The sequence below is a fragment of the Rhinoraja longicauda genome, chromosome 12 (genome assembly GCF_053455715.1).
Source record: "Rhinoraja longicauda isolate Sanriku21f chromosome 12, sRhiLon1.1, whole genome shotgun sequence".
Classification (NCBI taxonomy): domain Eukaryota; kingdom Metazoa; phylum Chordata; class Chondrichthyes; order Rajiformes; family Arhynchobatidae; genus Rhinoraja; species Rhinoraja longicauda.
Window position 1 is genome coordinate 711,557 of NC_135964.1, and position 15,762 is coordinate 727,318.

Genomic DNA, 15,762 nt, shown 5'->3' on the forward strand with positions numbered 1-15,762 from the left:
TGGGGAGAAGGCAGGAGAATATGATTAGGAGGGAGAGATAGATCAGCCATGATTGAATGGCGGAGTAGACTTGATGGGCCGAATGGCCTAATTCTACTCGTAGCCCTTATGGCCTGATGAACAAAATACACAGGACACTGGAAAAATTCATTAGGTCAAGAAGCATCTGTGGAAGCAAAAGATGAAAGGCAACGTTTCACGTTAAGATTCTGCACTATGACTATTAATCCCCGATTTCTCAAGGGTAACATTACTAACTCTTGAAATGAAGGAACTAAGAAACCAGCTTCCAATTTTCCATGTCTTGCTTCAACCATTTTCCTCCTTGCTGAAAAGAGGGACAGGCATGAGAGTGTAGCCAGTTAAAGAAAGGGCATGGAGCTCCCACACGACTGCCCAGTCCATCTGTTAATAATGTGGCGAGATTGAGGATGGCAGATGAACATTTTTCTGGACCCACACCAGCTACTAAATTTATCATGAAGCAGATGGTGCTTCAGCTCATAACAATAGGAAACTGTTGTAAATGTGGCATTCTGAACACTGAGCAAATGCATCACGACAGCTCAACGGCAGGGGCACACTGGAACAAACTGCAAGGTTTACAAACAGGATTGTGGTGGGCAAGCTCTTACCTAGGTTTCCATGTATCTCCCAATGAGACGGCGCAAGTTTCCAAGGAATACAACAGTCCGCAATGCATGGCAAACATTTGAGATAGAGTCAAACTTCAGTCCCGGGTCTAGTTTGAGAAGCGGCAGGAGAAGAATGGGGAGATCTTCGAAAACACGCACTGAATATTGGACCAGCTATCTTGCAGCACTCAGCAACTGGGGTCAAAGCTATCCACACGGTGGATGCATTTTCAATCCAAGAGTCAAGAGTGTTTTATTGTCGTATGTTCCAGATAGAACAATGAAATTCTTACTTGCAGCAACTTGCACATCTCTGATAAAATCTGCACATCAGCTTTTGGGGGGAGGGGGCAAAGCGGGAGAGTTCCTCCTTTACAGCACCAGAGACCCAGGTCAGATCCTGACTATGGGTCCTGTCTCATCCCCCCGTGACCGTGTGGGTTTTCTCCAGGCGCTCCGGTTACTTCCCACACTCCAAAGACATAAAGGTTTGTAGGTTAATTGGATTTGGTAAAGTTGTAAATTGTCCCTATTGTGTAGGATAGTGCCAGCATATGGGGTAATCGCAGGTCGGCACAGACTTAGAGGACCTGCTTCCGTGCTGTGTCGCTAAAGTCTAAAATCAGCCACAGAATACGAATACGACTAGAGGGGATTCTCCCCAGTGGTTTAAACACTGAATAGACAGGCCACAGAGATGAGAAAGATTTGGTCTCTTGTCTGTTCTGACTTGAGCTTTGCCTTAGGTGTCTCAGTGCCCTTTGTCAATGCAGTGGCCTTTGTTTATGTTTCGTAACCTGAATCCACTGTTGTACATGGGTATGTGTGGGAATGGTGTTGCAATGTTGCCTGGTTCAGTTGCCATCACTTTTCTGGACTGTTCACCCACATTGCCTGCATGCAATCAAGAGGAAGAGTTACAAAGAGAAGCACCACAGCCAGGCTGCAGCTGGGAAACCAAATCCCTGGATGGGATCACAACTTTGGGCTGGAAAACAGAGGAATTACTCCCAAATGGATGGAAATTTACTTTTTGAGAGTAGAACAAGAAAACTGGAGATTCCTAGGTGTTTTATACTGAGCACTAAGATAGAGAGACATGACCTTGCAATAATCCTCATTGATTACTATGTGTACATGTGCACTTGTGTGTGCGTGCACCTAAAAATAAATACCATGTAACGCTGCCTTGTTGCAATCTTTTATCTTTTAGATTCCTGATGTTGGAAGACTCAATTTGCAAATTGCGACTTATAAATGATCATATGTCATCTCTCACCTATTATTTTCAATTTCAGATTCCTACCTAGAATCTTTACTCTAATGTAGTGCTTTATCGAGACTTTCTTCTGTACATAATTATAGCTTTCCTTAATGTGGGAGGAAGGGAAGGGAAGGGAAGGAGATAAAGGCAGATACTTCTAGCAGCACCGTCTCATATCCAGTTCCTGCCATTCTACAAACAAAATATATTTTTTCAATGAGGTATATTTCATTCTTGCCTTCCTCATGACAAAAATGTAATGACAACCTGTGTCAACTGGAGCTAACTATGGAATTGCTGACACTTCCTCTTCAGTTCAGAGGCGATGGAGTTAGTAAATGCCATCTCTGTAAGCTTTACAAGTTGCACCACTTCCTCAATTTCACTGGGACTAGAGGGAAAGGTTATTTATTTCAGTGGCAGGACTGCTGATTCAGAAACATTCCCATTCGGGCTGATATTGAGTTCATGAACGTACATTCAATAGACAATAGACAATAGGTGCAGGAGTAGGCCATTCAGCCCTTCGAGCCAGCACCGCCATTCAATGCGATCATGGCTGATCACTCTCAATCAGTACCCCGTTCCTGCCTTCTCCCCATACCCCCTCACTCCGCTATCCTTAAGAGCTCTATCCAGCTCTCTCTTGAAAGCATCCAACGAACTGGCCTCCACTGCCTTCTGAGGCAGAGAATTCCACACCTTCACCACCCTCTGACTGAAAAAGTTCTTCCTCATCTCCGTTCTAAATGGCCTACCCCTTATTCTTAAACTGTGGCCCCTTGTTCTGGACTCCCCCAACATTGGGAACATGTTATCTGCCTCTAATGTGTCCAATCCCCTAATTATCTTATATGTTTCAATAAGATCCCCCCTCATCCTTCTAAATTCCAGTGTATACAAGCCCAATCGCTCCAGCCTTTCAACATACGACAGTCCCGCCATTCCGGGAATTAACCTAGTGAACCTACGCTGCACGCCCTCCATAGCAAGAATATCCTTCCTCCAATTTGGAGACCAAAACTGCACACAGTACTCCAGGTGCGGTCTCACCAGGGCCCGGTACAACTGTAGAAGGACCTCTTTGCTCCTATACTCAACTCCTCTTGTTACGAAGGCCAACATTCCATTGGCTTTCTTCACTGCCTGCTGTACCTGCATGCTTCCTTTCATTGACTGATGCACTAGGACACCCAGATCTCGTTGAACTCCCCCTCCTCCTAACTTGACACCATTCAGATAATAATCTGCCTTTCTATTCTTACTTCCAAAGTGAATAACCTCACACTTATCTACATTAAACTGCATCTGCCATGTATCCGCCTACTCACACAACCTGTCCAAGTCACCCTGCAGCCTTATTGCATCTTCCTCACAATTCACACTACCCCCCAACTTAGTATCATCTGCAAATTTGCTAATGGTACTTTTAATCCCTTCGTCTAAGTCATTAATGTATATCGTAAATAGCTGCGGTCCCAGCACCGAACCTTGCGGTACCCCACTGGTCACTGCCTGCCATTCCGAAAGGGACCCATTTATCCCCACTCTTTGCTTTCTGTCTGTCAACCAATTTTCTATCCATGTCAGTACCCTACCCCCAATACCATGTGCCCTAATTTTGCCCACTAATCTCCTATGTGGGACCTTGTCGAAGGCTTTCTGAAAGTCGAGGTACACCACATCCACTGACTCTCCCTTGTCAATTTTCCTAGTTACATCCTCAAAAAATTCCAGTAGATTTGTCAAGCATGATTTCCCCTTCGTAAATCCATGCTGACTCGGAATGATCCCATTACTGCTATCCAAATGCTCAGCAATTTCGTCTTTTATAATTGACTCCAGCATCTTCCCCACCACTGATGTCAGACTAACTGGTCTATAATTACCCGTTTTCTCTCTCCCTCCTTTCTTAAAAAGTGGGATAACATTTGCTATCCTCCAATCCACAGGAACTGATCCTGAATCTATAGAACATTGAAAAATGATCTCCAATGCTTCCACTATTTCTAGAGCCACCTCCTTAAGTACTCTGGGATGCAGACCATCAGGCCCTGGGGATTTATCAGCCTTCAGTCCCATCAGTCTACCCAAAACCATTTCCTGCCTAATGTGGATTTCCTTCAGTTCCTCCATCACCCTAGGTTCTCCGGCCCCTAGAACATTTGGGAGATTGTGTGTATCTTCCTCAGTGAAGACAGATCCAAAGTAACGGTTTAACTCGTCTGCCATTTCTTTGTTCCCCATAATAAATTCCCCTGCTTCTGTCTTCAAGGGACCCACATTTGCCTTGACTATTTTTTTCCTCTTCACGTACCTAAAAAACCTTTTGCTATCCTCCTTTATATTATTGGCTAGTTTACCCTCGTACCTCATCTTTTCTCCCCGTATTGCCTTTTTAGTTAACTTTTGTTGCTCTTTAAAAGAGTCCCAATCCTCTGTCTTCCCACTCTTCTTTGCTATGTTATACTTCCTCTCCTTAATTTTTATGCTGTCCCTGACTTCCCTTGTCAGCACAGGTGTCTCTTAATCCCCAAGACTAGATTTTTCCAGGGCTTGCAAATACTGGTGAAGATTGGGAGGTTTCAGGAGGAGATTACATTGTACAATGTATTACTGAGCCAGTGGTAAACCGAAGAACTTGATGTTTTGGGATTTAGTGATGATGTCAAATCATGGAGAGATTGTGAAATTCCCTTTGGTTTTACCCTCTGACTGACTTGCTTTGTGAAAGCTACATGCCAGCCCAGTCCTACGTTGCCCAGATCCTCCAGCATTTAGTTTTAGTTTATTTTAGTTTAGAGATACTACGTGGAAACAGGCTCTTCAGCCCACTGAGTCCATGCCGACCTGCGATCCTCGTACACTAGCACTATCGTACACAATAGGAACAACTTACAATATTTTACCGAAGCCAATTAACCTACAAACCTGCATGTCTTTGGAGTGTGGGAGGAAACCGGAACACCCGGGAAAACCCATGCATCACAGGGAGAACATACACACTCCGTACAGACAGCATTGGTAGTCAGGATCGAATCCAGGTCTCTGGCGCTGTAAGGCAGCAACTCTACCGCTGTGCCAATGTGCCATCTGCCCACCAGTGGTGGCTGCTGTAATTAAAGCTGAGCAAGTGCTTGCTGAACAGCATTGACACTGATTTTTATTGCTTTCCCTCTCTTTCCCCTCCCCTTCCCAGTTCCCCCACTAGTCTTCTTGTCTCCGACGACATCCTATCTTTATCCCGCCCCCTCCCCTGACATCAGTCTGAAAAAGGGTTTCGACCCAAAACTTCACCCATTCCTTCTTTCCAGAGATGCTGCCTGACCCGCTGAGTTACTCCAGCATTTTGTGTCCACCTGATTTTAAGATAGATCACTGAAGCAAATGAATGTTGGGGTCTGACGGCACAGTAATCAAAGGAACACATGTTTATTCAGAGCCTCAAGAATAATGGCTGGCTTTGTGTAAGAATGCAACCTTCATGTTCCAGAGATAAGGAGGAACACTGTGATATGACTCACTTGGCACACGCTTTGCCATGTTTCACAATGAACTTGAAGCCATAAAGTGCAGGCAGATGTTACTCATGCACATTCACCAACGATGGCAAACGTAGAAGCAAAATATTAAACATAGAAGTTCATAAAGAAAAGGTCACCTATTTCAATGTCAGATAAATGTTCATTGTAGTTTGTAAAGGGCTCTCCTCCACAACAGGCTATTGGTTAACATTTGATGAGGGTTTGACGGCACTGGGCCTGTACTCGCTGGAGTTTAGAAGAATGAGGGGGGACCTCATTGAAACGTACAGAATAGTGAAAGGCTTGGAGAGTGGATATGGAGAGGATGTTTCCACTAGTGGGAGAGTCTAGGACTAGAGGACATAGCCTCAGAATTAAAGGATGTTCTTTTAGGAAGGGGATGAGGAGGAATTTCTTTAGTCAGAGGGTGGCGAATCTGTGGAATTCATTGCCACAGAAGCATTGAGGCCAAGTGGATATATTTAAGGCAGAGATGGATAGATTCTTGATTAGTACAGGTGTCAGAGGTCATGGGGAGAAGGAAGAAAAATGGGTTTAGGAGGGAGAGATAGATTGGCCATGATTGAATGGCGGAGTAGACTTGATGGGCCGAATAGCCTAATTCTACTCCTATCACATGATCTTATGAACCTCAAACAGTTGATTCTATTCTGAAGAAGGATCCTGTCCCGAAATAAGACCCATCGGTGATCCCCTGAGATGCCTCCTGACGTACTGGGTTTGGTGTAGGCAGCACGGTTGACTTGCATCTCGATAGTTGCCTGCAATGCTGATCAATGCTTTGTTGCTTCACCTTTGTTTGCACAAATTATAAATATCAGATTTGTCAAAAAGGTGGTCTATTTGAATTATTTCCTGGAAGGATAGACGCACGGGGCAATGGAAGGCCCCGCGGCCGAGCCGCACCGGGCGCTGTTAAGTCACATGTGGCGGTGCCTAACGGCTGCGGCTCGCTGGCAGTCTGTTTGTCCTTTGTCCTTTTTTGTTTGTGTGTTGGTGTTGGGGGTGTTTTGTTTTTTGGCTGTGTATGTTTGGGGGGTGTGGGGGAAATCTTTCTTTTTTTAGGTCTCTTCCTTGGGGCGAGGCTCGGCCGCGGGACTTAACAGCGCCCGGTGCGGCTCGGCCTTCCGTCACCCGGTGCGGCTCGGCCGCGGGGCCTTCCAACGCCCGGTGCGGCTCGGTCGCGGGACTTAACAGCGCCCGGTGCGGCTCGGCCGCGGGGCCTTCCATCGCCTGGTGCGGCTCGGCCGCGGGACTTAACAGCGCCCGGTGCGGCTCGGCCGCGGGGCCTTCCATCGCCCGGTGCGGCCGTAGGACTTTCCATCGCCGGTGCGGCTCAGCCACGGGGACTTTCCATCTCCTTGCGGGTCAGTCGCCTCGGTAGGGGTCGAGCTGTCTGTCCGTGGGAGGGGCATGGGGAAGAGAGAGGAAGTTTTTTGCCTCCATCACAGTGAGGGGGTGTTTGGAGTCGCTGTGATGGATGTTTGTGTTGGGGTTGTGTGTCTTGTGTTTTTTGTTTTTTTGTACTGCGGGCAAATTAATTTTGTTCGGTAAAACGAATGACAATAAAAGCTATTCTGTATTCTGTCTGACTACTTGACAGCATTCACTAAGAAAGCAGAAGAGGAGGAAATAGATGGTAACAGAAGGAAACAAAACTCCCAAAGATTAACAGGAAACTGGCAGGGCTCAGTTGTCTTTCCATCTCGTTGCAGTGAACGCATGTGAAATGATACAAGAGTACAAACTAACGAGAAATGACAGAAAATATTTCTTATGACTTGCCATCATTTGTACCTCATTCACACTTGACTGCTTAAATACAGACAGCACAACTGGAATCTGGGACATCCTATGGAAGAAAATTGGTAGGAATCCTGGAAAACTGATCCTAATTTGTAAACATGTATATTGACACACTTTCTCTGGCATACAATAGTCTGAATTGTTTCATGCTTAATCTGTATCCAAAAATAAATTTCAAAGATATCATAATAATCAAAAATTAAAATGCACACCAAGACAGGAGATTATATATGCCCACTGTGAAAAATAGTTTTACCCCTTCAAAAAATGGAACACGAGTACTAAAATTTACTCTAATACATACATGCTTTCATTGGGTGAGATGCTGTCATTCAAATAAGATCCATTTCTGTTTTCCATTTCTGCTAGCCTGCAATAGAAAAAGCAGCAATAAATCCCAACAGCTCAGTGGAGATCACTTGTCACATCTGAAGTCTTTGTTACAAAACATAACCTTAAAACAATCATGGCAGTGCTCTTAGATGCAGAAGTCACCATTGATAAATGGCAGCAAGATAAATGAAGGGGAGTTGGAGAAATTGGGCTCAATGGCATCCATATCTTGAGTGGTAAACGAGCACATGGCATCTAAGAATTTGAACATGGCGCATCGTGGAATGGGCTCCAGCGTTTTGGGTCAAGACCCTCCTTCACACTGGCCAGTCTGCAGATGCCCATCTATAAGCTCTACATTGTTGGATGCAATTTGACCAAAAAGTTCTTAAACAATCCTGCCAATCTACAAAATAATTCTATTTTGCCATCACTTCTGGCCTATTGGCAGTCTGGTGCATGCACAGGACTTGCACAATGAATGGCTGTGGCAGCTCTCAGGGCAAAAAGACCACAATGTTAACCTGCATATAATTCTCATCACTCTGGAGGTTAACAGGCAGCAATACATCACTTTCAATCTACACACCAGCAGGATGGGTCCATCTGAGTGCGGTTTGAAGGGATTGCCCTGTTGCTACAAATCAATAGGTTTCAAGGCATAAACATCCAAAGAAAGATGTTTAGTAAGTCTGAAAGTTTGAAAGCTTCTGGCCACACCAGCTGGTTCCAGACAAGGATGGCATTAGTTGGCAATCCTGACAGAACTGAGCGTCATCATGCAAGCAAAGAAGGGAAGCACTTTGGAGGAAGAGGAGTGTGGAAGGAAGATGAAGAAGCAGTGACGACAGCACAATGGCATAACTGGCAGGGCTGCTGCCTCACAGCGCCAGAGAACCCGGTTCAATCCCCACCTAGGACACTGCCTGTGTGAAGTTTGCACGTTCTCCCTGTGACCACGTAGGTTTCCTCCCACATCCCAAAGACGTGTGGTTTTGCAGATTAATTGGCCTGTGTACATTGTCCCAATGTGTAGGGAGTGGCTGAGACAGTGGGATAACATAGAACTGGTGTGAATGGACGATTGATGGTCGGCATGGACCCGGTAGGCCAAAGGGCCTGTTTTCATGTTGTATCTCAAAACTAGATGAAGTAACTCCCACAGTGGAGTCACTTCCACCCAGAATGGTTCTTCGACATCAATCTCAATGAATAAGGCTGTGTATGTAGTCTGCTTGCATGATGAGATGTTTACTGTTAAATGCCATGTTCTGCAGCAACTATTGCAGCCTTCCTGCAGAACAGAGACTGCATTGTCAGTGACTGTACAGGGCGACAGTGGCCAGAAACCTTCATATATCTGCCCCTTTCAAGGTCACGACCCACATCACATCCTTTTTCCAACCAAAATTGTGTTGCTCCCCTTTCCTGATGAAAACCTGTTCTTTTCCCTTATCTCTCACCAGCGCCCACAGGTGGAGAGAGTAAGCAGCTTTGAGGATGGCAGGTTTCCCCATGGTGCAGGGAGCCATTCAGCGTCCACGGATCTTGGCAGCTGCCAAAGTGTCAACATTGCAACACAGCAGAAACAAAAGAGTAGACAATCCCTCAACATCCAGCTGTGTGCGTCCGCAGCTCATAATGCGGTGTCTTGGCAACGACTGCTGTCCACTGGGCAATCCGCACGGATGAGCAACGGATGGCCACAGCAGATCCCAGACATGGTGCATCACCTGACCGCCCCCTTAAACACAGCGTCTCTGCATCAGCAGAAAGAGGATTGGAAGGGAGGGGTGGGAGAGAAAGACCCATCGTAGCAAGTAGAACATTCTGTGTGTTATGATAGCAAATAAAACAGGACATCAAACCAACACTATTATTGTATGTTTGCTTTTATGTGTATGTATACACATGCATACACACACCCACATATACACACATGCATACACGCTTATATACACAAATGCATTCCCACACACATATATACATGCACACACACACGCATACACATATATACATGCACACACATACCCAAACAAATAAACATAGCACAAAAAGTAAGGAAATTTGTGTTTGGTAGATTATTTCTTTGTTGTAACAATGCTTCTTGGCAATAAATCTTATACCGTTGGAAAGCCTGTTTATTTCCCTTTTAAATGGTGCCACATTTGTAAGGAACATGCATTTGTGGGATGAGCAGCAGAGCTGAGTATGTGGGTTGCGCCCATGAAAAATCTGCCAAATCTTCTCTGCCAATGCCAAACAGCTTATTCTGCCATTGACTCTTGTTCGGTGTTGTTTGGTGGATTGGATGATTGAAGTCTGAAGAAACAAGACATATTGGCAATTTAACAATTTATTCATTTAATAAACAGGAGCCTCGGTAGCGTGTGGAAGAACCATACACAGCCACAACAGCCTGGCACCTCCTCCTCATGCTGGTCACCAGCCTGGTCACACACTGTTGTGGGATGGCATCCCATTCTTCAACCAGCATTTGTCGCAAGTCAGCCAACGTGGTTGTGTTGGTCACTCTGGCACCAACAGCACGCCCAAGCTGATCCCACAAGTGTTCAATGGGGTTGAGGTCAGGACTGCTGGCAGGCAATTCCATCCTCTCCACTCCCAAATTCTGGAGGTAGTCTCTGAGAAACCCTGCTCTGTGGGGGCGAGCATTGTCATCTTGGAGGATAGAGTTCGGTCCCAGACTGTGGAGATATGGGATTGCCACTGGTTGCAGAATCTCATCTCGATATCTCTCTGCATTGAGATTGCCTCCACTGATGACAAGCCTCGTTTTTCCAGTGAGGGAGATGCCGCCCCACACCATCACACTGCCTCCACCAAAAGATGTTACTCTATCGGTGCAGCAATCAGCATAGCGTTCTCCCCGTCTTCTCCACACTTTGACCCTATGATCCAACTGCCGTAGGAAGAATCTGGACTCATCGCTGAACATAACGTTCCTCCACATGTTCAGGTTCCAGTGCACGTGTTGCCGACACCAGCGCAAACGGGCCTGATGGTGAAGGGCAGTCATGGCAGGCCTCCTGGCAGCCCTATGAGACCGGAGATCGGCTGCGTGCAGTCTGTTCCGAATTGTCTGGGCAGAGAGCCGTCGGCCATATCGTCCTGCAAACCTTGACTGCAAATCTGTAGAAGACAGCCTACGGTTCCTAAGTGCTGACAGGGTGAGGAAACGGTCTTCTTCGGGTGTCGTCTTCTTGGGATGCCCACTTCGTCTCTGTCTCTGACATCCCCCGTTATATGGAACTTGGCCTTCACTTTGGAGATGGTACTAGGGCTCACTCCAAATAATGCCGCAACTTGGTTTTGCGGAACACCAGCTTGAAGTTGCCCTATCGCACGGGCCCTATCCAGATCAGTCAAACGTGGCATGCCGATTCTTGGAGCAGACACCTACTGACCACTGTAGCAGGGCCCATGCTCACAGATGCTGCCAATCAGGTGCCAATCAGGCACCTGATTGTCAGCACCTGGGGGTACCAGAAGCTCAAAACAAGAGTCAATAGCAACAGCAGAATAAGCTGTTTGGCATTGGCAGAGATTTGGCAAATTTTTCATGGGCGCAACCCATTTACTCAGCTCTGCTGCTCATCCCACAAATACATGTTCCTTACAAATGTGGCACCATTTAAAAGGGAAATAAACAGGCTTTCCAACGGTATAAGATTTATTGCCAAGAAGCATTGTTACAACAAAGAAATAATCTACCAAACACAAATTTCCTTACTTTTTGTGCTATGTTTATATACATGCATACATACAAGGTTTCAAGGTCAGTTTATTGTCACATGTACTAAGGTACAATGAAATTTGATTTACCATCTAAAAAAAGCAACAAGACACACAACCACATAAAAGTTAACATAAACATCCACCACAGCGGATTCCCCACATTCCTCACTGTGATGGAAGACAATAAAGTCCAATCTGCTTCCTCTTTATACACATATACACATGCACACTCCCACATACACACGTGCACAAACACGTATATCATATACATACAGCCGGAAACAGGCCTTTTCGGCCCTCCAAGTCCGTGCCGCCCAGTGATCCCCGTACATTAACACTATCCTACATCCACTAGGGACAATTTTTACATTTACCCAGCCAATTAACCTACATACCTGTACGTCTTTGGAGTGTGGGAGGAAACCGAAGATCTCGGAGAAAACCCACGCAGGTCACGGGGAGAACGTACAAACTCCTTACAGTGCAGCACCCGTAGTCAGGATCGAACCCGAGTCTCCGGGGCTGCATTCGCTGTAAAGCAGCAACTCTACCGCTGCGCTACATACATGCACACATTAATTTATACATATACACACATATGTGTGGCGGGTGGTGCTGTCAGTGATGGCAGACTCGCCAACAGTCCGTCTGTATTTGTCTTTTTTGTTATTTTTATTGTTTTAAAAGTATGTGTTAATGTTCTCTGGTTTGTTTTACGTGGGGGGGTGGGCGAGAGGGTCGGGGGAAACTTTTTTCAATCTCAGCTTGCCGGAGATGCAATTGTTTTCCGGATCGTATCTGTGGCCTAACATCATGGAGCTGGCGGCCTTGCTCGAGACGGACTTTGAGCCCCACCACGGGCCGTGGACTTGCATCTGAGCCTGTGATCCCTTGTCTGGGATCGACGCTCCATGCGGATTTCACATGGAGGAGCTCGCAGTCTCGGGTAGAGACTGATGTTGGGAGGCTCCAAGCCACACGAGGTTCGACTAGCCCCAACCCGGGGTCCGATCGCCTCGACATGGTGGGCTCGACCACCGGCTGTGGGTGCCAAGATCGTCCCGACAACGGACGGTTTGAGTGCCCCGACCGCGGAAGAACAAAGAAGGGATTTTTTTTGTCCTTCCATCAGTGAGGAATGTGTGGAGTCACTGTGGTGGATGTTCATGCTAAAAAAGTATTTGGATGTCTTGTTGCTCTTTATTGGTATGACTGTATGGCAAATCAAATTCCTCGTATTTTGAAAAACATACTTGGCTAATAAAGTACTATTATAATTATTATGATATACACACATACATACATAAAACATCACCTATTTCCCTCCAGAGTTGCTGCTTTTTGCTTAAGATTCCAACATCTGCAGTCTCTTTTATCTCCAGTTGTCATAACCAGATCATCTTTCCACAAATGATGACCAAGGGATGAATATTAGCCAAACTATCGTTGCTAATGTCCACATTCTTCTGCAAAATAGTATCATGGGATCTTTCATGTCCATTATCAGAGAGAACCTTGGTTTAAAGCTTCATTGGGTAATGGCACCTCCAACAGTGCAGCACTCCCACGGTACTCTTCTGCAATGTCAGTTGAGATATTTAAAAATATTTTAAGTAGGAATTGAACCAAAAATCTTCAAACACAAAGGTAAGCATTGTCAATTGAGAGATGATTGATGTCTCCTCTGTAATGCGAGGGGGAAGTACGATGCATATGGAGCGTGGCGAAGCGGTAGAGTTGCTGCCTAACAGCACTTGCAGCGCTGGAGACCCGGGTTTGATCCTGACTGTGGGTGGTCTGTACTGTGTCTGCACGTTCTCCCCGAGACCGCATCTCTTTCTCCGAGATCTTCGGATTCTTCCCACACTCCAAAGACGTACAGGTATGTAAGTTAATTGGCTTGGTATAAATGTAAATTGTCCCAAGTGTGTGTTGGAAAGTGTCCATGTGAAGGGATTACTGGTCGGTGCAGACTCGGTGGGCCAAAGGGCCTGTTTCCATGCTGTATCTCTAAAACTAAATTAACTGCAACTCTTACGGCTTCACTCTGACACTGGCCAAGGCCTACGCTTTGACCATCTGATTCACTGTAGGCCCTGCTTCCACCTTCAGAGTCTTAACACTCTTAACGGCTCTGGACTGCTGCTTCCAGTCCTGCAGTCAATGACTGCTGTGCAATCTGCCTGGGCAACATACAAAAGCCAGCATTGAGTCCAAGCCGTGAGATCCACAAACTACGAGAGGAAATTGTGGAGTTCATAAGTTCATCAGTGATAGGAGCAGAATTAGGCCATTTGGCCCAAGTGTGCTCCACCATTAAATCATAGCTGATCTATCTCTCCCTCCTAACCACATTCTCCTGCGTTCTCCCCCGACACTCGTACTAAAAAAGAATCTATCTATCTCTGCCTTAAAAATATCAATTGACAGCCTGCACAGCCTTCTGTGGCAATGAATTCCACAGATTCACCACCTGCTGATTAAATAAATTCCTCCTCATCTGCTTCCTAAAGGAACATTCTTTAATTCTGAGGCTATGGCCTCTGACCTAGACACTCCCACTAGTGGAAACATCCTCTCCACATCCGCTCTATCCAGGCCTTTCACTATTCAGTAAGTTTCAATGTGGTCCCGTAAGACAATGTGTCTAAGCTGTGACGTCTGCAAAGTATGAGAGAATATTGAGGAGTATTTGATTATCCAGTGCAAGTCTGGTGCAGAGCCTGGGTAAGGTCATAATGTCCAAAGATGTGCAGGTTTGTAAGTTAATTGGCCTTGTGTGTAGGATAGATCTAGTGTATGGGTCAGTGTGGACTCAGTGGGCCTGTTTCCATGCTGTATCTCTAAACTAAACTAAACTCTATTACCTGGGGGAATCACCCGACTTTAAGTGATTAAGGGACTGCTTGTCATTAAATTCAGACACAATAATCCATACCCTCAACAGGGAAGTGAAGGAAGAGCACCTCAACATTGCAAAGTCTTTCATATACTTGAGCCTTAATTCATCACCAGCCATCGTGCGTAGCAAGCTTGGAAAATTCTACACTCATCTCTGATTTGTGTCATAAGTGCTAGGAGTAGAATTAGGCCATTCGGCCCATCGTCTACTCTGCCATTCAATCATGGCTGATCTATCTCTCCCTCCTAACCCCATTCTCCTGCCTTCTCCCCATAACCTCTGACACCCGCACTGATCAAGAATTAGATGAGATTTGTGAATGAAAGTGCATGAGCAGGATATTCAGAGGAATTCCACTGTTTTTAAAACTGTAAGAGGGCCAGGATTGCATTCTTGTGTGCTGCTGATTCTCTGACTCTTCATAAGTTGTTGTTTGGTTCATTGGCATTTGATCTCGTGATGCAAATCAGCCAAATGATGAAACGGCCCGTGGCCACTATTGCTGTCTGGCCAACCAGCTGGAATGCAGAGGTAGATATTAGTTATCCCTTTCCCCATCCCAGCCAGCAGGAAGGGTCCAGCCTGTTATCAGCACTCGCACTTTGGTGTAGCTTGGATTCTATAAAACCAAAACAAAGCACCCTGAAGAAACCCATTTAAACTACTTTTATAATCCTTATTAATGAACTGATTTGCCAATCATTGATTGAAAGATCATAGGACAAAGCCCACTGTGTCCTTGCCAACGATCGATTCACAGTAGTTTAGTTTAGTTTTGAGACACAGCATGGAAACAGCCCCTTTGGCCCACTGATTTCACGCTGACCATCGATCGCCTGTTCACACTTGTTCTATGTTGCCACACTTATTCATCCTCTCTCCACACACCAGGGGCAATTTACAGAGGCCAATTAGCCACACATCTTTGGGATGTGGGAGGAACCTCACGGGGTCACAGAGAGAACATGCAAACTCCACACACAGAGAGCACCAGAGGTCAGGATCAAACCAGCAGCTCTACCATCTGCACCAATGTGCAGTCAAGAGTTTTATGTTACCCTACTCTCACATCCATTGCCTGAACACTAAGGGGGATTTACTGAGGCCAATTAACCTACAAACCGCGTGGACAATATTCACTTCCTCAAGCCCACAGTGAATTCATGAATTTTAAATGTAAAATGGAATATGGCAAAAACTGAGGAATCATGCGACATTTGATGTATCGCACACTTTCCAATCCCAATTTCTGATTAACAACTGATTATCCTATTCTTGTAACAATACAATCAAACATTAAAACTGGTGATGCTACACAGCACGTTACCATGCGAGTAGTTTCTGAAGTGGCATTAATCTAGAGTATCGTAGATCTTCTAACATGTGTCATCAATGCAAGATGAACAATCATATTTCAAATGTATTTCAAGGTAACAAAACGGGCAATACAGGCTGAAAAGATGCAGTACGAGGGGAAGCTGGCCAAGAATATAAAGAAGGACAGGAAAAGCTTTAGAT

At 45.6% G+C, this 15,762-nt stretch overlaps 1 protein-coding gene across 11 annotated transcripts in view; it reads right to left on the reverse strand.

Annotated features, from left to right (window-relative positions):
* dmd (dystrophin) overlaps positions 1 to 15,762 on the reverse strand; it is a 1,595,363-nt gene that overhangs the window by 57,366 nt on the left and 1,522,235 nt on the right. For all 11 annotated transcript variants that reach the window (XM_078408877.1, XM_078408870.1, XM_078408878.1 and 8 more), the window contains one exon: positions 7,555 to 7,620. In XM_078408877.1, the coding sequence (XP_078265003.1) occupies positions 7,555 to 7,620 (66 nt within the window). The remainder of the gene's footprint in view (positions 1 to 7,554; positions 7,621 to 15,762) is intronic.